This window comes from Denticeps clupeoides, unplaced genomic scaffold (assembly GCF_900700375.1).
Source record: "Denticeps clupeoides unplaced genomic scaffold, fDenClu1.1, whole genome shotgun sequence".
NCBI lineage: Eukaryota > Metazoa > Chordata > Actinopteri > Clupeiformes > Denticipitidae > Denticeps > Denticeps clupeoides.
This window is the reverse complement of record NW_021629937.1, coordinates 6358-28992: the sequence shown is the minus strand read 5'-3', so window position 1 is coordinate 28992 and position 22635 is coordinate 6358. Positions and strand designations below refer to the sequence as shown.

Genomic DNA, 22635 nt, shown 5'->3' with positions numbered 1-22635 from the left:
GTTGGGAAGGAGTGATAGAGCGAGGGACGCCCTTCCAGGGTGGAGTGAACCTGCAGTTGGTGTCAGTGCAGGTTGGTGATTGTCCAATAAGAGAAAAGGGCCTATAGTTTTGAGGTGGAGAAGTCGAAAGTTTATGCCAGTGTCATGGTGGACATTACGTGTCCATTATGATGCTACTTGTCCATTTGAAGATCCCTGAAGCTGTAGTTGTAACGGTGGTGGTGGCTGTGGTGACCCTCTGGTTTGTTTCATGGTATGTCCTTGTAAAGCAGTTGTCAGGAACCAGGATTTATTTGCTGGTCTGATCACTGGGGTCTGCCAGTAGTCTGGGAGCTTGATTCCGTGTCTCGGAGAAAAACAAACAGAAGCAGCGGCAGACGGTGGCATCGTACGCCTGGTACAGAAATATGTGGTTATGGTGGTATATTGGGGGTACAGTGGCCCGGTACCCTGACTAGGACAGCCTAACTAGGGTGAATTTAACTTTGTCTGTGTCTAACAGGGGGACTGAGTGATAAACTGGACTTTATAATTGACACTGTGTCTGGGACTTTAACAGAAGACCAGAGAAAACATCACGTGCTGAATGTGGAACCCATGATCTCACTCTTCATTCCTGGCAGCAGCTTCACTTCTCGGAAACGGCTCTGGCGTCCACATACATATTTTGTGTGAAAGGACGTGTGACGGGACAGGTGACAACATTTACACCACTAGTCAGCCTCCGCCACCACGAAGTAGAGGGACAGGTGGCGGGACGAACATTTAAAATAATTTGCATTTAGACCTTCTGCTCGTGCTGTGAGGCAAACAAAGTATTGAAGCGGCCCTGAAAGCAAGATGGAGGAGAAGTTCATTAGAGCAGCGATTTAACTCAACGTTATCGCCGAGATACCGCGAGGAAGGCGGAGCGCTGGAGAAACGTGTCAGGCGTGTTTAGACGGTGAAAGTGAAAGTAATTATCTTTACTAAATTGAAACATCAGTTAAAATGATGTTCATTCATCAAATGTTTATTACATCTGTATACAGTAAACACTGCAAATGACTTGAAATGGTTAACAGTGAAAGACTTTTCATGCATCATTTAGGGGGCAGTGGGGGCCCCGTAATCAGAAGGTTGCCGGTCTGAGGTCCCCTTGATGAAGGTCCCGTCCCCACACACTGGTCCCCGGGCGCCTGTCATGGTGCCCACTGTCACCAAGGGTGATGGTTAAATACAGAGGACACGTTTCACAGTGTCACCGTGCGCTGTGCTGCAGTGTTTCACAATGACCATCACTTCACCTTTACATGGAGCTGGAATCCCACCTTATAATACTGATGAGAACCACTGATCCAGAGTGAATAAACTGTACGTCACTATTTTGTGCTGCTTTTACAGTCTGATTCGTCTCTTATCTTGATCCATAGGGGGCGCCACTCCCTCTCCTCGTTCAGACACGACCACGACCAAAGGGTTGAGGTAATAGTGAGCTGCACTGGGTTGAATGGAAGCCGTGATGGCTTCTGGTGACGGACTGAGAAAGGTCCGCTTTTCAGATCTCAGAAATGATTGCAGGATGAATGTCAGTGGAAGTTCTCAGCCATCTGGTTGTTCTGTCTTTCTCATGTTGGACACTAGGTGGCGCAGTAAAGCTCCGACCTCGGCCTGAAGTCGATCTGGTGTCGTTCTATAAAATAAAATACATTTAGTTGATGGTGAACTTCATCTGCGAGGAAGGTGGCAGCCATGGCAGCCATGGCAGGTCAGGTATGTTCACCACAGTCGTGCGAGGACTGAGGTGGTCAGATTCCTGTCGGTAATGACAGATTTCCTGTTTGATGTTGGAATGTTTGTTAAGTGTCTCTCGGTGACACACACACAGACACACACTGTCTGACTGTCAGAAGGCTTGATGTCTTCATGCTGCACCACATTCCAGACTGCTGGAACTTCGCAGACTTCGCAGTCTCGTCCCTCTGTGTACTGCTGGACATAGAGCTGCTGTTCACATCCACACAGGATGGCACCACCATCACAGTCACTGTCCTGTCTCAACATCCTGGACATGTCCCGGACACTGCAGAGAGTCAGTAGCATTAAGTTCCTGGACATCTGAGGGTCTACTCGAGGACATGCTTCATGACTGTCTGGTGCAACATCTGCTCCTCCAGGGAGCAGCGAGCAGACCTAGTGGCCCGGTGTCCATGTGCAGTGGTTTCCGTGGTTTCCTGTCATCACCTTTCTGCCGTGAGCTTGTCCTGAGTCCCTCATTCCTGGGCGTCCATGCAACTCTTCTTCCTCTCTGATCGGCTGACGCTGACTTGATGTGATCTGATCTCCACAAGGAAACTGTGGTCCATCGTGTCCACTCAGCTGTTCAGTGGGGAAGTGACTGGTGAAGTGGAGAGCAAGGCCACCTCCATGCCATCACGAGAGGCTCACAAGTGAGGAGGAGGAACCAGGAGACGAGGACATCTTATGCAACGTGCTCCATTACTATGTATTATGGTATTTCACTCTTTACATTTTTTAACAGTTTACTGCATGTTCGTACATTCCAGTAACAAGTTGCTGGTTTCTCTACTCGTCCCAGTCAATGTCGTCTTCGTTCCATTTCTCTCTTCATATCGAGACACCTTGTTCTGGGTTATGCTGGGTAGCCACAGAGGGCGCTGAATTAGTGTCCAGGACCCCAATCCAGGAGAAGAGAGAAGAACAGAAGAAGCATCTAGACTCAGTAGACAGTGACATTAATGATTAAAATAAAAAAACACACATGAACTGAGTTTAAATCAATTCTGTCTGCATTGATTTATAAAACGTGATTTATTTGTGCATTTTGTACTATTTATTCACAGCCATTAAAATACTTTTATGGTCAAGATAAAATGAGAGGTATAAAGCTGGATGAAGACCTGGGACGCATATCATCCATTTCCAAACAGCTTGTATTTCGTATTCGGTATAAACCTTTTCCATGTTTACTGTGTACCATGTCAAAGATCCAGAGGTTCTCTGAGGATGCAGAAGGTAGAAATAATAACCCATCTCACTAATTACTCATCTTCTCTCGACTAGACATGACGGGGCCATCTAGCAGTGACACAGAGGCGCCCCCAAGTGACGGGGGACTGTTAGTGCGTCTCTGGGTTTGAACGGAGGATGGGGAGCTGATCCACCATCTCTTGTGTGTCATACGTATAGTAATTTGGGTGGGGACGGTTGTCCGCACCATGCCATCTATATAGTACGGGTCGGTGCGCAGTGTCCCTTTTCACAATCTCGTCTCTCTGTGGACTTGTGTAATAAAGTTGACTTTGAGACGTTGGTGAGCTCAGTTAAAGGCCAGATGTTTGATTTTCTACATAAAACAAATGGAAGGTTCTGGATGGATCCCGTAGCAACACAGAATTCAGCCCCAATATGGTTGTCTGAACCGGACCTTTTAAAGGTGTGGAAGGTGTAGGTTGGGATGCATGAATCTGTGAGTCATTTTAATGAGTATGTGATGGATTCCTGATGAACAAGAGGACACACACACACACACCGAGAGACCTTCATCTACCCACCTCCAGCTTAGACCCATCCAGTAGCAGAACATCTGTGGAACCGCGTGGAACGAATAAACCTCTTCAAGGTCAGTTCGTCGTGTCTCTCACACTCTCTACTGCCTCCATGATAGCGGAAATGTCAAAGTACAAACTGATAACACACTACACACACACACACACACACACACACACACACACAGTGTAGTCTTGGAGACACTCCCCGCTGCAGGTAGACACACTTTACTCCAGACCTCCGCCGGACTCGTTCGCTCTCGCTGTGAGAGGTGTGTGTGTGGGCCGGCAGCATGGGCACGATGAAGTGTGTGTGGCCGCTGTGCGCGGTGTGTGTGTGGCTCTGTCTGAGTGTGTGTGCGGGTGGGACGGAACCCGGCACCATCACCGAGGAGAACGGGGTGCTGCTACTGACCAAGAGCAACTTCAAGCAGGCGCTGGGACTCCATCAACAACTGCTGGTGCACTTCTGTAAGTGTGTATGTGTGTGTGTGTGTGTGTGTGTGTTACTGGTGAGAGGAGAGGTATGAGTAGTAAGTAGGATTAAGTCTGAGTTAGTGGTGTGTAAATAAGTGTATGTGAGCTGTGTGTTATCACGCCAGTCTGCAGGAGAGATTAAAGAGGACAAATCAAAGTCACACCATTACGGTCGAGACACAATAGAACGGCTGATAGTGAAGAAAGGGTTTCAAAAAATGAAACAGATCTAATGCAGAGCTAACGTAGTTATAACGCAGAACTAACGGAATTATAATGCAGAACTAACGTACATCTAACGCAGAACTAACGTTGTTATAACACAGAACTAATGTAGTTACAACGCAGAACTAACGGAATTATAATGCAGAACTAACGTACATCTAACGCAGAACTAACGTTCTTATAACACAGAACTAATGTAGTTATAACGCAGAACTAACGGAATTATAATGCAGAACTAACGTACATCTAACGCAGAACTAACATTGTTATAACACAGAACTAATGTAGTTATAATGCAGAACTAACGTAGTTATAATGCAGAACTAATGTACATCTAACGCAGAACTAACGTAGGTATAACGTAGAACTAACATAGTTATAACACAGAACCAACACAGATCTAATACATATCTAATGCAGCTGTAAGACACTCACCTCTTAACCAGAAGACCTCAGTCTTATTACCACTGTGTCGCTGGACAAGACATTTAACCCTGCGTGTCTCCAGGGGGACTGTCCCTCTGGATAAAGGCGTCTGATGAATTTTGATGTCACGTTTGTGTATTTGAGTTCAGCGTATTCAGTATTTCTGGACATCATGTGATTTGTCATATGAACGTCTCAGTAGACGCCACTGTCCCTCTTCCGTAGACGCCCCACTCTCAGGTGATGCCATGGGCTCCATCATGGAGTTCAGCAAAGCTGCCAAAGAGCTGAAGGACACGCCCATCACCACAAAGCTGGGCAGGGTCGATGTTACCAAACAGAAAGAGCTGGCAGAGGAGCTAAACGTGACCATGGTGCCATCGATGCGTCTCTACCTGTCGGGGGACAAACACAGTCCCATCCAGTGTCCTGGTAAAGCAAAGCACCAAACATCATCTCCACATTTCAAACCACACAATCATTATTACATCAGATTTTATAAACGATGTTCATCTTCATCATGTGTGTGTCTGTGTGTGGTAGTTCTGAAACACTCCACAGCCATCCTGACCTGGCTGCAGAGGAGGGAGGGTCCAAGTGCTGAGGTCCTCGCAGACCTTAGCCAATCAGAGACCTTCCTGAAATCACATGACCTGGTGGTGCTGGGCCTGTTCAAGGTGAGGGTGATGCGAGAACGTGAGTCAGGTGGTCCCGGACGTTTACTGTGTGTGTGTGTGTGTGTAGGATGTGAAGCGTGGCCCAGTAGACGTCTTCTACTCCGTTGCCGGTGACGTTGCTGACCTCCCCTTCGGAGTGACAGACAGTGACGAGGTCTTCAGGACGTTCCAGCTGACGTCCGACTCCGTCCTGCTGCTCAAGGAGGTGAAACACCATCAACCAGCCTCAACAAAGCGGGAATCAGACTGTAGTTGACACATTGAAGTGTGTGTGTGTGTGTGTGTGTGTGTGTGTGTGTGTGTGTGTGTGTGTGTGTGTGTGTGTGTGTGTGTGTGTGGTAGGGTGGTAGTAGCCTAGTGGGTAACACACTTGCCTATGAACCAGAAAACCCAGGTTCAAACCCCACTTACTACCATCGTGTCCCTGAGCAAGACACTTAACCCTGAGTGTCTCCAGGGGGGGACTGTCCCTGTAACTACTGGCTGTAAGTCGCTCTGGATAAGGGCGTCTGGTAAATGCTGTAAATGTAAATGTTTGTGTCTCAGTCCAAACTGGAGAGTACGTTTGAGGTGAGCGAGGAGACAACAAAGGAAGATCTCATCACCTTCATCAGAATTCATGAGTTCGAGTTGGTGACTGAGTACACAGGAAAGGTACTAAGACCCCAACACAAGTACACACACACACACACACACACACACACGTTTACGAACCAACATCTCTGCTTTGTGACAGACGGCCTCTCAGATCCTGTCGTCCTTGGTGATGAATCATCTCCTCCTGTTCATCAACAAGACCGAGAAGAACTTCCCAGACCTTCACCACGCCTTCCAGACCACAGCGGCCCACTTCAGAGGGCAGGTGTGTGTGTGTGTGTGTGTGTGTGTGTGTGTGCTTGGTCATACGAGGAGATCTGATGGAAGCCTGGTTCCTTGGACCCCGCCAGATCCTCTTCGTGCTGGTGGACGCGGACGAGCCCCGTAACGGGCGGGTGATGGAGTATTTCCACGTGAGGGCCGAGGACACGCCCACCGTGCGCATGGTCAACCTCACCGACCACCTGCAGTACCAGCTGCAGTCCGACCGCCTCGACACGCTCACGCTCACACACTTCTGCCAGGAGTACCTTCTCGGCCGGGCCAAGGTAGGTCCACAGCATCCAGCCGGAGGTGCTGGTTCCTCCTCCTGCTCCTCACGCTGGCCGCGTGTGTGTAGGTCAAAATGCACAGTGAACCCGTTCCTGAGGACTGGGACAAGAAACCAGTGAAGGAGCTGGTGGGTCTGAACTTTGAGCGAGTGGTCTTCAACGACAAGAACAACGTGCTGGTCCTGTTCTGTGAGTACAGACACACACACACACACACACACACACACAACATTTACGTTTACAGCATCTACCAGACGTCCTTGTCCAGAGCGACTTAAAATCAGTAGTTACAGGGACAGTCCCCCCCCGGAGACACTCAGGGTTAAGTGTCCTGCTCAGGGACACGATGGTAGTAAGTGGGGTTTGAACCTGGGTCTCCTGGTTCATAGTCAGTAGTTACAGGGACAGTCCCCCCCTGGAGACACTCAGGGTTAAGTGTCCTGCTCAGGGACACGATGGTAGTAAGTGGGGTTTGAACCTGGGTCTCCTGGTTCATAGTCAGTAGTTACAGGGACAGTCCCCCCCCGGAGACACTCAGGGTTAAGTGTCCTGCTCAGGGACACGATGGTAGTAAGTGGGGTTTGAACCTGGGTCTTCTGGTTCATAGTCAGTAGTTACAGGGACAGTCCCCCCCTGGAGACACTCAGGGTTAAGTGTCCTGCTCAGGGACACGATGGTAGTAAGTGGGGTTTGAACCTGGGTCTCCTGGTTCATAGTCAGTAGTTACAGGGACAGTCCCCCCCCCTGGAGACACTCAGGGTTAAGTGTCCTGCTCAGGGACACGATGGTAGTAAGTGGGGTTTGAACCTGGGTCTTCTGGTTCACAGGCGAGTGTGTTACTCCACCAGGCTGCTACCACCATTTATTTCTTATTGAGCCCAGAACCACATACAGGTTGCAGATGGACTTTAACAGGCACTGCAGTCGACACACAACACACTTTGACACTTTCTGCACAGAAGGAAAATCTCCACTAAAACCTCGGGTGGAATGAAAGTGAGGAACCTTGTGAAGGGGTGAGTGACTGAGGGTGCAGTAGGTATCTGTGCAGGGTTGGGATTAAACAGTCCAACTTGGAGAAAGGATCTGTCCATGTTTGGGGGTGCTGGACAGTGCAGAGTAGGTTTATTCTAGTGTCATGGTCTACATGGCATGTCCACTATAATGCTGCTGGTCCATCTGAAGATCCCTGAAGCTCTAGCTGTTATGGTGGTGGTGGCTGAGGTGACCCTCTGATTCGTTTCATGCCTGGAACCAGGATCTGGAGCCCCTCATAGAGAGACAGATTAAACTCGGGTGGTTATGGTAGATGTCCATGTCCCCTGTGGACTATCTAGGACAGTCTAGGTGAGATGAGCATCATAGAATATGTGTGTTTTAACTGTTATGGAGTCTTGCTCTCGTGTAGGACAGTACTCTGTTCATCAGGAACCTGCCCAATTTTACCAGTAGCTAAAGCAGTGAGGACAGAATCGGTGGGACGCGTCCAGATCTTCTCGTTCCGGTTAGAATTCTTTACCGAGAGATGATGCCGGGCTTCCAATGAGTAGAACGTTGCCGCGGTCCTGCATCATGCCTGCTGAGTGTTCTTCTTAGCTTGGAGATCACCAGTGTGGCTCCTTTTCTCTGCAGACTCTGGCTGGAACGCAGAAAGCCGCGCCCTCTTCCCACTGTGGGAGGAGCTGGCACAGCGTTTCCGTAACCACGACAACGTGGTCATCGCCAGGCTGGACGCGACACTGAACGACATCAACATCAGAACGCTGGAGAAGCCGCCCTCCATTAGACTGTTCCCCGCCGTGTACGCCGAGAGGGTGAGGCGGGGACGGGGGACGTGGGACGGCGTGGGTTTCATCTCCACGTAACGCTGTGCGTGTTTTACAGGTCATTTCCTACTCAGGTGACAGAACAACCGATGCGCTGGTGGAATTTATCCAGAACGAGGTCAAGAAAGCCAAGAAAGACAAAGCCAAGGTCTCACACACACATTCTACACACACACACACTCACACACTCACTGACCCTAAACGCACACCACCTACCAGCTAGATGTTCCTGTGGTGGACGGTTTGATCCTTATCTCCTTCTTCTGGTGCGCCACACAGGAGGAGCGAGAGAGGAAGAAGTACATCGAGGTCGTGAAAGCAGCCGAAGCGGCGGAGAAAGAAAAAGACGAGCTCTAAAACACAAACACACACACACACACACACACTCATCCTCCGACTTATTAAACTGCTTTTAATCATCGTCTTGTAGATGCTTGTGTGTTCAGAATCAATAAATCTGATGCAGGAAGAGCCCTGGTCAGGGGTCAGGGGTCAAGATTTTCCCCACCTGCTTCTGTACTTCCTGTAACGTTTCACGGTTCTCTGGTCAGTTCCTGTCGTTAGAAATGAAGATCAGATGGAACCTGTGAGAAGCAACATCTACATTTCCAGCATTTACCAGACGCCCTTATCCAGAGTTCCTTACAGTCAGCAGTTACAGGGACAGTCCCCCCCTGGAGACACTCAGGGTTAAGTGTCTTGCTCAGGGACACAATGGTGGTATGTGGGGTTTGAACCTGGGTCTTCTGGTTCATAGTAAGTAGTTACAGGGACAGTCCCCCCCGGGAGACACTCAGGGTTAAGTGTCCTGCTCAGGGACACGATGGTAGTAAGTGGGGTTTGAACCTGGGTCTTCTGGTTCATAGGCGAGTGTGATACCTGCTAGTCTACTACCACCCTGTAACACTATTACTGTGTGTGTGTGTGTGTGTCAAGATGGAGATTAGTGGAGATTAGCTGGCGAATGGGATTAGATGAAACGTTCTGAGACATGTGACAGAGGACATGCGAGTCTCGCTGCGTGGGGCGCGGTCAGGTGTGTAGATGTCTGATCTCCACACGTCAGGGGGCATTAGTGAGGGACGCCCCGCCCCGCCCCCATCTGCCATTAAAGGGGGCGTCGGCGGGGCGTGAGGTTTTCCCTCCAGTGCCGCCTGCGAGACAGATGCCCGTCCTGGGAAACCTGGACAACCATGACGACCGCGTCCACGCCTCGCACTTCCTCCCGCTCTTCTCCTCGCTCGGCCACTTCCTGTCCTACCTGCTGCTGTTCTCCATGAAGATGCCTTTTCCTCCGGCCAGAAGTCTCTCCATCAGGAAGCCGGAGACGTCCCCGATGGACATCGAGGTGGAACAAATGTCCCTGAAGGAAACGCTCAAGAAGTTGGGACACAAACCGAGCAGACTGCCCACCAGGCGAGGGGGCGGAGCCCAGAGCTCCTGGATCACGAGCACGCGGCCTGTGGAGCTGCAGACCTCCAGCTCGTCTGGAAGCAGCATGGGGACGGGCCCGCAGCGGGGGACGGGCCCCTTCTCCCTCACCTTCACGCCGGAGGCCTTCCTCCTCCTCCAGAGGCGCAACCTCCACAAGCAGAGGTGCCCCGCCCACCAAGCGGGCTCCGCCCAGCCGGCGCTCCGCTCCAGCATCCCCGTCAGCCGGAGGGACCCCGGGGCCCTGCTGAGGGTCTCGCTGCTGAACGAGCGGCACAAGTACGACGACGTGGAGTACGAGGACGAGGACCAGGGCCGCGGGGTGGACGAGGGCGTGGTGAACAAGTGCCGGGAGTGGCTGCGGGGCGTGGAGAGCGCCGGCGGCCCCGCCGCACACGTGCAGAAGATCGCCTGACCCTGGGGACCTTCTCCAGAAGATCGCCTGACCCCCAAATTAGCACGGGCCCCTCGCCTGTTGACGTACTTATTTAGGATTCAGGTTGTATATTTAATCTGGGCGTGGCCTTCAGGAGCCGCCCGCTGAATCAAGCTGCCCCGCCCGCTTTAGGATCTCCAGAGGATTATCTGTCTGGGTTCCCGGGCTTCTAAAGCTCCTGTAATGCTGATCCTCCAGGATGGACGGGACTGGACGTTGGGAGCGACTCCGCCCTTGTCTGGAAGGACAGGCCAAAAGATCACACAGAGAGTCACGGTGATGGACACGTCCATCTAGGCTTTAATCATGTGATCAGGGCTGGAACGGGGTGCAGAGTCCATGTCCCTCAGACATGGTTCGTAATAAAGACTTTTATTAAAACGTCCATGGTGTGGTCGCTGCGAGATGCTTATCAAGTCGTGTAGTCCAGCTGGGGGGACTACTTCACACACTCCGCCCCACATGTCCCCCCAGGACCAGTTACTTCCTTCTAAATGAGAGTAGAGAGTCGTGTCTTACATGATGTTAAACATTCTAGAAGCGAGGAGACGTGAATCAGGGACATTTGAGTGGGATTTGCATGCTGGGATTTCAGGCCGCGTCTCGTTTGAATACAGCACCTGCTCTAACGTCCCATCTGCGTTCCCAGGTGAACGTGGGACAGCAGGAGACATCATACAACGTTCTGGGAGCGCTAGATCCCATCAAAAGGTCCAAATGAAACAGAGTCCCCGCCTAGAACCTGGATTAACGTCGATAATAAAAGTATTAAAACGGGGACCGCACGGCATTCTGGGTGCTTTAGAACAGAAACGGTTTTTACAGGAGTAAATTCCAGCAGAGGACCATGACTCCCAGGTTTGCTGGACTTTATTGAGTTGGGTGTTGAGTTGGACGTTCTCAGGAAGCCCTCATTTGACTAACAAACCACAGGCGGTACTGAGGTAGTGTGTGTGTGTGGGACCGGAGAACTTGTCCCCAGCGTCCACATTCACTGCTGCGCTCAGACAGAAGCAGGACGAGAGAAGGTAGGTCTTCTCGCAACATCTCGCCTCGGCGTGTCGCGGTTTATTAAATGGATTTGAATGATTTATTAAATGAAGAAGTGTGTGGGGTTCTACCATGTTCTACCATCGTATGTAACTATACTCTAATGTGGACGTTCACGTGAAGATGGACGAGCTGGACGTTCCTCAGCTGCAGCAGGAGGTGGAGAGTCTGAAGTTCCAGCTGCAGGTGGGCAGAGAGAAGACGTCCGTCACCATTGCAGAGTGAGTTGTCCTCTACTGTGAGGGACATTAACCAGACGGTCCCCAGCTAACGATGGCGGTGTGTGGGCTCGCAGGTTAGTGCAGTGGATCGAGGAGGGCGTGGCCAGCGACCCGTTCCTGAATGCCGATCTGATGAAGAACAACCCATGGGTGGAGTCAGGGAAGTGCGTGGTCCTGTAGGACACGCCCACGTCCAGAAATCACAGCACATGAAGCCGGGAAGGACGTAGAACCAGTTTAATACGGTGGAACCCAAATAAAGTCTCTTTTACTGAACAGAACCGTTCTACTGAGTCACAATTACTGCACACACACACACACACACACACACACACCTCACAACAGCTCTCTGATGTAGACGTTGCGCCGGACGGCGTTGGACACGCCCTCGTTAAAGCGGAACCAGACGTCACTGTTCCCCACCGCCCTCCCTATTTGCATAACCACGCCCACTCTCCCATCAGCTGCAGGAGAGAACAGAATGAAGAACACTGCATCAGGAGAACCCGGGTTCTGAGTGTGTGTGTGTGTGTGTGTGGGTGTGGGTGTGCGTGTGTGTTACCTGCCGCTGCCGTGGCAACAGGTCTCTCCCGGGGTACGATGGGTCGGCCAAAGAAGTCCACCTCCGGCTGCAGGACGCAGGAGAGCTCAGTCAAGGTGGAGACATGGAACACTGTTCTGAGGACAGAGATCGTGGTGTGTGTGTGTGTGTGTGTGTGTGTGTTATATTACCCGGCTGTTCTCGATCACCGTCTGTCTGACGATGTTCTCCAGCCGCTGCTGGTGGTTGTTTGCCGGAACCTTCTTCTTCTCCTCCACACACACCTCCTGTTTGTCCTTTGCTTCAGCCTTCTGTAATATTTTTACACAAGTCCCACACCAAGGTACCATCATTTCATCAGTGTGTGTGTGTGTGTGTGTGTGTGTGTGTGTGTTTACCGTGTGTGTGTTGTGTCTCTGCTGCGCTCTCTCCGCCCTCCTCATCCTCTCCAGCTCCGTTTCCCTGGCGACGAGCTGCTTCGCCTGATAGGTCAGCTGACGGCGTGGGGGCAGTCCAGGAAACCGCACCACGTCCTCCACGTTCCTGCACACGCACACACACACACACACACACACACACGCGAGAACCCCGAAAAGCTCAACTTAATAGACAACAAATAGATAATACATATGAATATATATTTATATTTACAGTTGGACATGTACAATGTAGTGCAATGACTATGTGCAGAAATGTGCAAGATTAGGTAGTACGGTGCTTATCAGGAGTGTGTGTGTGTGTGTGTGTGTGTGTGTGTGTGTGTGTGTGTGTGGGTCAGAGGAGTTCAGCAGGGAGACAACTCTGTTCGTGTAGATCGGCCTTTATTTACGTTTAATTTACTTTTTATTACGCGTCGTAGTTTCTGGCGCAGTTTTGACAGGAACTACGTGCTTCGTTATACATTCATGTGTCAGATTTGCTTGGCTCAAACTCCACGAGCGCCGTTTTACTCGTACGCTAAAAGTGTTCCATGTGGGCGGAGCGTAATGGGCGTGTACGCGGCGTGTAAGTGTGTAAAGCGGCGTGTGCGTGCGTGCGAGGGAGACACTCACGGCTCCAGGACGTAGACGTACTGGCCGTCGGCTGTACGCTCCTGCCGGTAACTCAGGTTGTAGTTGATCATGTTGTCGATCAGGTCGCACAACTGCTGCTTCTCACGGCTGCTGTACAGCTGCGGGTTCACCTGGGAGGAGCAGACGAGCCGCCATCACACACACACACACACACTCACGCACGCTCACACACACGCTCGCACGCACACGCACGCACGCACACACACGCACGCACACTCGCTCTCGCACGCACACACTCGCACACTCTCGCACGCGCACACTCACGCACACTCACACACGCTCGCACGCACACGCTCCCACGCTCGCACGCACACACACTCACGCACGCACGCACACTCGCACGCGCGCACACACACACTCGCACGCGCGCACGCTCGCACACTCGCACGCGCGCACACTCGCACGCACACACACTCGCACGCACACACACACACTCGCACGCGCGCACACACACTCGCGCGCACGCTCTCGCACGCACACACTCGCACGCACACACTCGCTCTCGCACGCACACACACTCGCTCTCGCTCGCACGCACACTCGCACGCACACACACTCGCACGCACACACACTCGCACGCACACACACTCGCACGCACACACACTCGCACGCACACACACACACTCGCACGCACACACACACACTCGCACGCGCGCACACACACTCGCACGCGCGCACACACACTCGCGCGCACGCTCTCGCACGCACACACTCGCTCTCGCACGCACACACACTCGCTCTCGCTCGCACGCACTCGCACGCACACTCGCACGCACACGCTCGCACGCACACACGCTCGCACGCACACACACTCGCACGCACACACACTCGCACGCACACACACTCGCACGCACACACACACACTCGCACGCGCGCACACACACTCGCGCGCACGCTCTCGCACGCACACACTCGCACGCACACACTCGCTCTCGCACGCACACACACTCGCTCTCGCTCGCACGCACTCGCACGCACACGCTCGCACGCACACACACTCGCACGCACACACACTCGCACGCACACACACACACTCGCACGCACACACACACACTCGCACGCACACTCGCACGCACACACACACTCGCTCTCGCACGCACGCACTCGCACGCACACTCGCACGCACGCACTCGCACGCACACTCGCACGCACACGCTCGCACGCACACGCTCGCTCGCACACGCTCGCTCGCACACGCTCGCTCGCACACGCTCGCACGCACACACACGCTCGCATGCACACACACTCGCACGCACACACACTCGCACGCACACACACTCGCACGCACACACACACTCGCACGCACACACACTCGCACGCACACACACTCGCACGCACGTACACGCACGCACGTACACGCACGCACGTACAACGCCACAACTCACCACACTCGCACACACACACTCGCACACACACACTCGCACACACACACTCGCACACACACACTCGCACACACACACTCGCACACCACACACACACACACACTCGCACACACACACTCGCACACATGCTATTCAGATAGACCGCTACGCAGGGATACAGACCGGCCGCAGTTTGGGGCTGATGAGCTCCAGCAGGAGACTCAGCATGTCCAGACACAGAGTCCTCTGTCCCACGCGACCCCTGACCGCGGCCGGGACCTCCGCCAACATGGCCGCCAGCGCGTTCTGGGTGAGCTGAGTGCGGCTCAGGGCCTGCGGGCGGGCGGACAGAGAGAGAGAGAGACGTCGTCACATCGTTCCTACGCCACGCCCGCGCCGGTGACGGCGAGACTCCACGACCTCGTAGTGCCTGGTGGGGTAGTTGATGCGGGGGACGGAGGTCTGGGCGAACAGGAAGTGGAAGGCGCCGGACAGGAAGGGTGAGTAGCGCAGCAGCGAGTAGTTCTGGTTGTGCAGGATGCAGACGCCCAGCCGGTCGACAAAACACAGCCAGTCCAGACCGTCACACACCCCTCCAAGACTGGGGTCCCTCACCTTCATACTGAGGAAGTTGTCATACAGGCCCTACACACACACACACACCATCATCATTACAAAAACATGACACGGTGTCCTCTGTATTTAACCGTCACCCTTGGTGACAGTGGGCACCATGACAGGAGCCCGGGGAGCAGCGTGTGGGGACGGGACCTTCATCAAGGGGACCTCAGTGGTACCATGGCGTATGGGGATTTGAACTGGCAACCTTCTGATTACGGAACCGCTTCCTTAACCGCTAGGCCACCACTGCACCATATATATGAGTGTGTGTGTGTATTATATATAGGAGTGAGTGCATGTGTGTGAATATATAAATTTGTGTGTGTGTGTGTGTGTGTGTGAATATATAAATTTGTGTGTGTGTGTATATACATGTGTTAGTTTCTCATACTCCCCTGTAGAGGAACTCAGGTGTGTGTGTGTGTGTGTGTGTGTGTGTGTGTGTGTGTGTGTATACCTGTGTTAGTTTTTCGTACTCCCCTGTAGAGGAACTCAGGTGTGTGTGTGTGTGTGTGTGTGTATACCTGTGTTAGTTTTTCGTACTCCCCTGTAGAGGAACTCAGGTGTGTGTGTGTGTGTGTGTGTGTGTGTGTGTGTGTGTGTGTGTGTGTGTGTGTGTGTGTGTGTATACCTGTGTTAGTTTTTCACACACACCTGTAGAGGAACTCAGGTGTGTGTGTGTGTGTGTGTGTGTGTGTGTGTATACCTGTGTTAGTTTTTCGTACTCCCCTGTAGAGGAACTCAGTTGTGTGTGTGTGTGTGTGTGTGTGTGTGTGTGTGTGTGTGTGTATACCTGTGTTAGTTTCTCGTACTCCCCTGTAGAGGAACTCAGGTGTGTGTGTGTGTATATACCTGTGTTAGTTTTTCGTACTCCCCTGTAGAGGAACTCAGGTGCAGGATGTTCTGTAATCTCTGGGCTCCCTCTTTAAGTCCCGCCTCCTCGCTGCTCATCAGAGCCTCTGCTCCAATCCGCTTCCTACAGCACGTGACCAGCGGTAATTAGCAGACATTGTGGTGTCATCTTGTGACAGTCCACTAACCCTAACCAGACGACTACGAGGGGCGGGGCCTTGTGAAGTGGGCGGGGCTGTACCTCTTTACACGGGGGAGCTGGAAGATCTCCTGCCAGACCGAGAAGAGACCTTTATTCTGGTCTTTCTGACCAACACAGACACTGCTGACCATCCGCTGGTCCAGCTGCTTCTTCCCTCGACCATGGAGAACTACACACACACACACACACACACACACACATTTATTTGGTGGTGTTTACATTTACATTTACAGCATGTACCAGACGCCTGGAGACACTCAGGGTTAAGTGTCTTGCTCAGGGACACGATGGTAGTAAGTGGGGTTTGAACCTGGCTCTTCTGGTCCATAGGTGAGTGTGTTACTCACTAGGCTACTACCACTACCACTAGTAGCCTAGTAGGTAAGGTACTCGCGTCCCAGGTTCAAACCCACTTACTACCATCGTGTCCCTGAGCAGGACACGTAACCCTGAGTGTCTCCGGGGGGGACTGTCCCCGTAACTGGTGAACGTGGGAAAACCGCCACTCGGACAGGTACGAACGTACCTGCAGCGTGTTGATGCAGGATCTGATGTCGTTGTCCGTTTTCTCACACAGAGTCATCAGAGCGCCGCTTTCAGCCTTCATCCCCTGATGACGTGAAATCTACACACACACACACACACACACACACACACATCCAAGAGTAGTAAAAAACCACGCCCTAACGACTTCTCATACACACATATTTATTTTATTTTAACGGACCAGCGTTATTTCAGCTACGTACATAGTGAGGTGAAAGCTGCGTACGTATGCGGTGTGTAGTTTAAAGTGAATATAGAATAACCCGGCGGCGTGTCACCTCGGCCAGTCTCTGGACCAGGCGGGACGGCTGCGTTTGAGGGAAGGCCAGTAGGAAGGCCTGCTGTCTCAGGGGCCGCAGCGCGGGAACATACCTGACACACAGAGACAGACGACCAATCACGTCTCAGTATGTGTGTGTGAGAGCGAGCGAGCGAGAGAGAGAGAGAGAGAGAGAGAGAGAGAGAGGGCCGTACAGGTCATTGCAGATGCAGACGATTGGGCGGAGCAGCACAGACTCCTTCTTCTTCTTCTTTTTCAGGCTGTGGACTCCTGACTCCGCCTCCTCGCGGCTCTCCTTCCTGTTCAGGGTGGCCAACAGGACGTTGATGGCCGCCTGCAAATGCACCAGAAACCACCGTGAGCGTAAACATCCACCAGAGGAGGCGGGGCTGAGGAGAACGGGGCGGGGCTTACGGAAGGCGCGCCGTCGATCTCGTCGATGACCAGGCAGTTGGGCTTCTCGTTGGCGCCCAGCACAGACCGCATCTGCGTGGCCGTGTCTATCCGCTTCTGGAACAGCTCCGCGCTGCGGTCGTCGCTGGTGGAGATACAGCCGCGCGTGTGTGTGTGTGTGTGTGAGAGGGTGTGTGTGAGAGGGGGTGTGTGTGTGTGTGTGTGTGTGTGTGTGTCTTCAAGGTGAAATTACCTGGCATTCATCTCCACCACGTTATACCCAGCATGCTTTGCAATGACGTGAGCCAGAGTCGTCTTGCCCAGGCCAGGTGGTCCTGAGAGCAGCGCCACCTGCAGGGTGAGTCCAGAGTTCCATCACCGCGTCCACGTCTGCCCAACAGAGCGGAGAAGACGGCCCCACCTTGTACTTGGGCCGCTTGTACGAGTCCAGCTCCGCCTCCAGGATCTCCTCGGTCATCTGGATTTTGGTCTTGAAGCTCTGCTGCGGCTGGTTTGGCGCTTTCGTCTCCTGTGGAGGCGGGCGTGGCTTCCTCTCGCGACCGAACACCGCGGCGTCCCAGAGCTTCAGCCACTTCAGCAGGCAGCGGTTGGTGAACTGCACCAGACACACAAAAAGAACGATGGGACACCAACACAACACCAACCCTGCAGACCAGAGGGAACTTCACGGAGAAGTTCTCATGTACAGTTCACAGGTCAGAGTTACAAGTCTGGACAGTTCAAAATTAGGCCAAAAAACACAAGGACCTCTGGAGGCTGACGTTCTCCCGGCCCCTTTACCTGCTGCCATGCTGGAGAGGAACGTGAAGGAGCAGAAAAAAAACGCGGAGGAACATAAAGGAAGCTGGAAAATGATGAAGGAACGTGGAGAAACAAAAAACAAAGAAACATGGAGGAACGTGCAGAAACATGAATAATTAAAGAGAACGTGGATGAACAAGGACCATCAATGAAAATGGAGACACATGAAAAAAGCGTAGAGGAATGTGAAGAAACATAAAAAGTGTGGAGGAGCGTGAAGAAACTTGAAGAAATGTTGAGGGACGTGAAGAAACATGAAAAAGTGAGAGAGTAAACAGCAGCTTGTTGCACTTCATGTCATTTCTTGGTTTCCACCTCACACTTTACATTTTATATCATATTTGTATTATGTTAGTAAGGAAAGTGGAGGAAAGTGAAAGAACGTGAAAAGACAAGTAAAAACGTGGAGGAACACAGAAAGAAAAAGTAAAGAAACGTGTAGAAAGCTGGAGGAACGTGAGAAGAAGTGGACAAACGTTGATGAAGGTAAAACGTAGAAGATCCCTCTTCGGCTCAGGGACTGCATTTAATTTCGTTGTACTCGTTACAATGACAAATTCCAAGAAGGAAACTGGAGGAACATGAAAGAACGAGGAGGAATGTGAAGGTGGAGAAACGTGTCGAGGAAAGTGGAAGAACATGGAGAAACATGAAGAAATGTGGAGAAATGTGAAAAAAGTGAAATCAAAAGTTGAGGAACATAAAGGAACATGGAAAAATGTGGAGGAGCGTAAGGGAACGTAGAGGAACATGACGAAACCTGAAAGAACCTGGAGGAACGTGGAGGAACACCACTCACATCATCACTCAGCAGCTCCGTGTAGTGCTGCGGGGAGAACCGATCCACCCACAGGCGAGACAAAGAACCTTCATCTGCCTCTTCCTCCTGATCTTCCTGTTCCAGACGCAACAGATCCTGGTCCACACCACTGTAACACACACACACACACACACACTCATGCCATTTTCCCAGAGAAGCGCTGCCTTTTACCCAGAACACACACACACCTGCCGAGCAGCTCGGCGAGTCTCTGGGATTCCTCTACAACCTGCTGGTGACGCTGGAGACACACACACACACACACACCATTAACAAGTAGACTGTGTGTTCATGACAAATTAGAAGTGTGTGTGCACGCTTACTCGCTCTGCCACTTGCTGTTTCATCACCTCTACGGGCACCGCCAGGAGGCCCAGTGCATTGTGGGAGTTGCGCATTGGCCTCTCGGCACGTTCCTGACGAGGAAAAGTAAAAGTGATGAGTTGTCACACGTGTCTTCGCCGCGTCCCGCCAGGACGTACAGCGTCTGGGTTTGAAGCGCTTGTGTATGTATGTGTAGCGTTCGTCGCGTATCGCGTCGTGGATTTGCTCCACCCTCTGGAGCACCCACATCAACACGCCACATTCACGTGGTGGACGCGCGGCATCGTAGTGCACCCCGAGGAGGGGGGTACAGGAGGGCGCCCCGTTCACGTTCACTAGGGGCCTATTACCAGTTACCTGCTTTTAGAGGGGTGGCGCATGAATCTGCGTGTATAATTTGTTCATGCCCCCCCGTGTAAACCTGTCGTATGGGACGTCCCGGTTAAGGGCGGGGCTTTATGGCCTTTTTAAGGTGGGGGACTGCTGGAGCTCGGTTGTGCTGAAATAGCCTGGACCGGAGTAAAGTTTTTTGTTGTTTATTTCTTTTTGGTTCTTTTTATAATTTATGATCATGTTTCTTGTCATTTTAGGAATTTTTTTGTAAAAATGCCATGAATATGGCCGTGACCCCCTGAGGGAACAATAAACTAGGGACAGTAGTCCAGTTTCTGGTGTTTTGATGTGACTGGTCTGGTTAATATCCCTGTTGAGAACAGGATGAGTGGTTTATTAGTACTAGTAGCCTAGTGGGTAACACACTCGCTGTGTTACTTAACCCTGAGTGTCTCCGGGGGGGGACTGTCCCTGTAACTACTGGCTGTAAGTCGCTCTGGATAAGGGCGTCTGGTAAATGTATTAAATAGAGTAGGATGCTTAATAATTTTAACTACTCTTGAAAACCAGTTTAAGTATCTTTTGTCTGCAGATGATTTAAAATAATTTCGTCCTCGGCTGTTTAATATACTTTAGAAACGTGTGTTCACCTGCTCCTCCCTCTGTCTCAGGTAAACTCGGTTTCCGGAAGAATCCGTGACCGTGATGTAATCCCCCGTTGCCGGGGGACGCCGCATGGCATGCCTGGTTGCCGTAGAAACGGTCCTCGGGGCCTCGCGCATCGGTACAAAGCCCCCGGGAGCCAGGGCGCCATTCGCCGGGCCATCAGGAGACAGCGTCACCGATGTGGGCGGCGGCCTGACCAGGAAGAAGGAGCGGCGATGATGTCACAGCCGCAGTACAACAGCAAGGTGACGAAGCGTCAGGTGACCCACCTGCCACTCTGGTAAATCTCAGGGGAGGAGGGAGGCGTGATGTCATCGCCGGCGTCCAATCCGAACCGCAGCTTCTTCACCACGTCACACTTCCGCTTCTTGGCTTTGGGAGCTGCACAGACGGAACATTAATTTACATTTACCGGACGCCCGTATCCAGAGCGTAGAAACAGAAACCTCTACAGTCCCTGCAAAAGTCTTGTGGCTTGTGTAAAAACTGACCAAGTTTTAGCTGAAATATATATTTCTATATATATATATCTTCTGCTGTGACTAATAATGGATCCAATACATTTACAGCATTTACCAGACGTCCTTATCCAGAGCGACTTACAGTCAGTAGTTACAGGGACAGTCCCCCCTGGAGACACTCAGGGTTAAGTGTCCTGCTCAGGGACACGATGGTACTAAGTGGGGTTTGAACCTGGGTCTTCTGGTTCACAGGCGAGTGTGTTACCCGCTAGGCTACTAGCACCTAGGACTCCCTCTCTCTTACTCAGTGAGGACGACTCCTCAGTTCCTGGCGGGTCGTGTGATGAGGAGCTCATCTTCTTCATGGTGAGCAAAGTATCAGCAGCGGTGATGGCTTCTCCAAAACTCTGCTTCTGCTGCTGCTGCTTCCTTCTGTGGTCCTCACACGCGTTACTGCGCCCACGTCCAGCTGAAAGACAGACAGACACACACACACACACACACACACACACACACACCAAACACACACACCAAACACACACACGCAGGGACTGTCAGCATTTTAAACTGCTGACAATCTGGAGCTCCAGTAACCAGACACGGACCCTCCATCTCCTCCATCTCCGCCAGCACCTCCAGCTCGTCGGCGAACTGACTCTCGAACTCGTCCTCGATACCGAACATCTCGTCGTACTCGTCCATGGCGGCGCGGGAAGAAACACTTGAACGAAGGAAAAGGAAAGCGCTGCGGCGGCGGTCTCCACACAGGACGAATTCCGCGCGAAAAACGGCGTGACGTACTTCCGGCGGCGCGTCGGGCCGCCCGCGTTCCAATAAAGGAGCCGCGGCCGCGTCCCAATCTCACACATTTACAGCATTTATCAGACGCCCTTATCCAGAGCGACTTACAGTCAGTAGTTACAGGGACAGTCCCCCCCTGGAGACACTCAGGGGTAAGTGTCTTGCTCAGGGACACGATGGTAGTAAGTGGGGTTTGAACCTGGGTCTTCTGGTTCATAGGCGAGTGTTTTACCCACTAGGCTACTACCACCCTACTATACGATTTATACGACAGCTAGGGAGGAAATTAAGATACATTAAAAATTACACCTGATAAACAAAAACCATTTCATACCACCAAGTTTAATTTGTTCCTCTCTGAGACGTAGATCCTGGTTCCTGGTAACGACCCAGAGGGTCACCACAGCCACCAACATCATAACGCCTACATATCCAGGGATTTTCAGATGGACCAGCAGCATTATAGTGGAAAAGCCATGTAGACCATGACACTAGAATAAACCTACTCTGCACTGTCCAGCACCCCCAAACATGGACAGATCCTTTCTCCAAGTTGGACTGTTTAATCCCAACCCTGCACAGATACCTACTGCACCACAGTTATAATAGTTTTGGATTTTTCATTAGTTTTAGTTTTTATTTCGTTTAGATTTTTTTTTTTCAAATTCAGTTAGTTTTAATTAGTTTTTAGAGGCAGATTTACTCGTTTTTATTAGTTTTGATATTTTGAAATTGCTTAGTTTTAGTTTAGTTTTTATTAGTTTCAGTGTTAGTTTTATTTTTTTTTTTTGTAAATTAGGATATTTGTCAGGTGCATCTTATCCATCTTAGCTCCGATAAGGTTATTGACTCTTGCAGCTCCGGGTGTTTTGAATATTTGGTTCGAGTGACGTGGTGAACTTTTTGAAGGTAATCGAGTCACAGTCGTGTAGACATTCCAGTCTTAATAAACATATTTACCAATGCTTCTTCTCATTTGTGGTGTTCCTGCGTATTTACTAGCCAGCAGCTACTTGGTCCATTATGGATGCTGTAGTATCACGTTCCTTTCCCATGTTACCTGGCCTGGCTACC

The 22635-nt window shown here is 51.6% G+C and overlaps 4 protein-coding genes across 5 annotated transcripts; 3 read left to right on the top strand and 1 right to left on the bottom strand.

Annotated features, from left to right (window-relative positions):
- The first annotated feature begins 3850 nt into the window (after window positions 1–3850).
- On the top strand, window positions 3851–8684 carry LOC114777754 (protein disulfide-isomerase-like). Its single transcript, XM_028967029.1, has 11 exons — window positions 3851–4019; window positions 4902–5108; window positions 5220–5353; window positions 5421–5558; window positions 5900–6007; window positions 6090–6215; window positions 6301–6498; window positions 6570–6690; window positions 8134–8315; window positions 8386–8475; window positions 8607–8684. The coding sequence occupies exons 1-11, from the start codon at window positions 3851–3853 to the stop codon at window positions 8682–8684; spliced, it is 1551 nt and encodes a 516-aa protein (XP_028822862.1).
- A 770-nt stretch (window positions 8685–9454) lies between these two features.
- Window positions 9455–10660, top strand: LOC114777757 (proline-rich protein 18). The gene has a single exon (XM_028967033.1). The coding sequence runs from the start codon at window positions 9493–9495 to the stop codon at window positions 10171–10173; it is 681 nt and encodes a 226-aa protein (XP_028822866.1). The 5' UTR covers window positions 9455–9492; the 3' UTR covers window positions 10174–10660.
- Window positions 10661–10663: 3 nt separating this feature from the next.
- LOC114777755 (guanine nucleotide-binding protein G(I)/G(S)/G(O) subunit gamma-13-like) lies at window positions 10664–11741 on the top strand. 2 transcript variants are annotated; one of them, XM_028967030.1, is made up of 3 exons: window positions 10664–11222; window positions 11368–11465; window positions 11540–11741. In XM_028967030.1, exons 2-3 carry the CDS (start codon window positions 11368–11370, stop codon window positions 11643–11645), a joined length of 204 nt encoding a protein of 67 aa, XP_028822863.1. In that variant the 5' UTR covers window positions 10664–11222; the 3' UTR covers window positions 11646–11741. The 2 variants fall into 2 exon arrangements, with proteins under 2 accessions (XP_028822863.1, XP_028822864.1); XM_028967031.1 differs by lacking the exon at window positions 10664–11222 and having other exon boundaries at window positions 11319–11465.
- On the bottom strand, window positions 11080–21529 carry LOC114777756 (chromosome transmission fidelity protein 18 homolog). Its single transcript, XM_028967032.1, has 24 exons — window positions 21366–21529; window positions 21065–21229; window positions 20569–20680; window positions 20284–20491; window positions 19300–19392; window positions 19165–19217; window positions 18956–19085; window positions 17756–17950; window positions 17588–17685; window positions 17356–17479; window positions 17136–17275; window positions 16940–17033; window positions 16642–16740; window position 16371; window positions 16155–16284; window positions 15914–16037; window positions 14861–15085; window positions 14624–14773; window positions 13059–13189; window positions 12405–12549; window positions 12198–12317; window positions 12028–12094; window positions 11801–11929; window positions 11080–11594 (listed from the first exon to the last, which is right to left on the bottom strand). Exons 1-23 carry the CDS (start codon window positions 21460–21462, stop codon window positions 11802–11804), a joined length of 2829 nt encoding a protein of 942 aa, XP_028822865.1. The 5' UTR covers window positions 21463–21529; the 3' UTR covers window positions 11080–11594; window position 11801.
- Between the last annotated feature and the right edge of the window lie 1106 nt (window positions 21530–22635).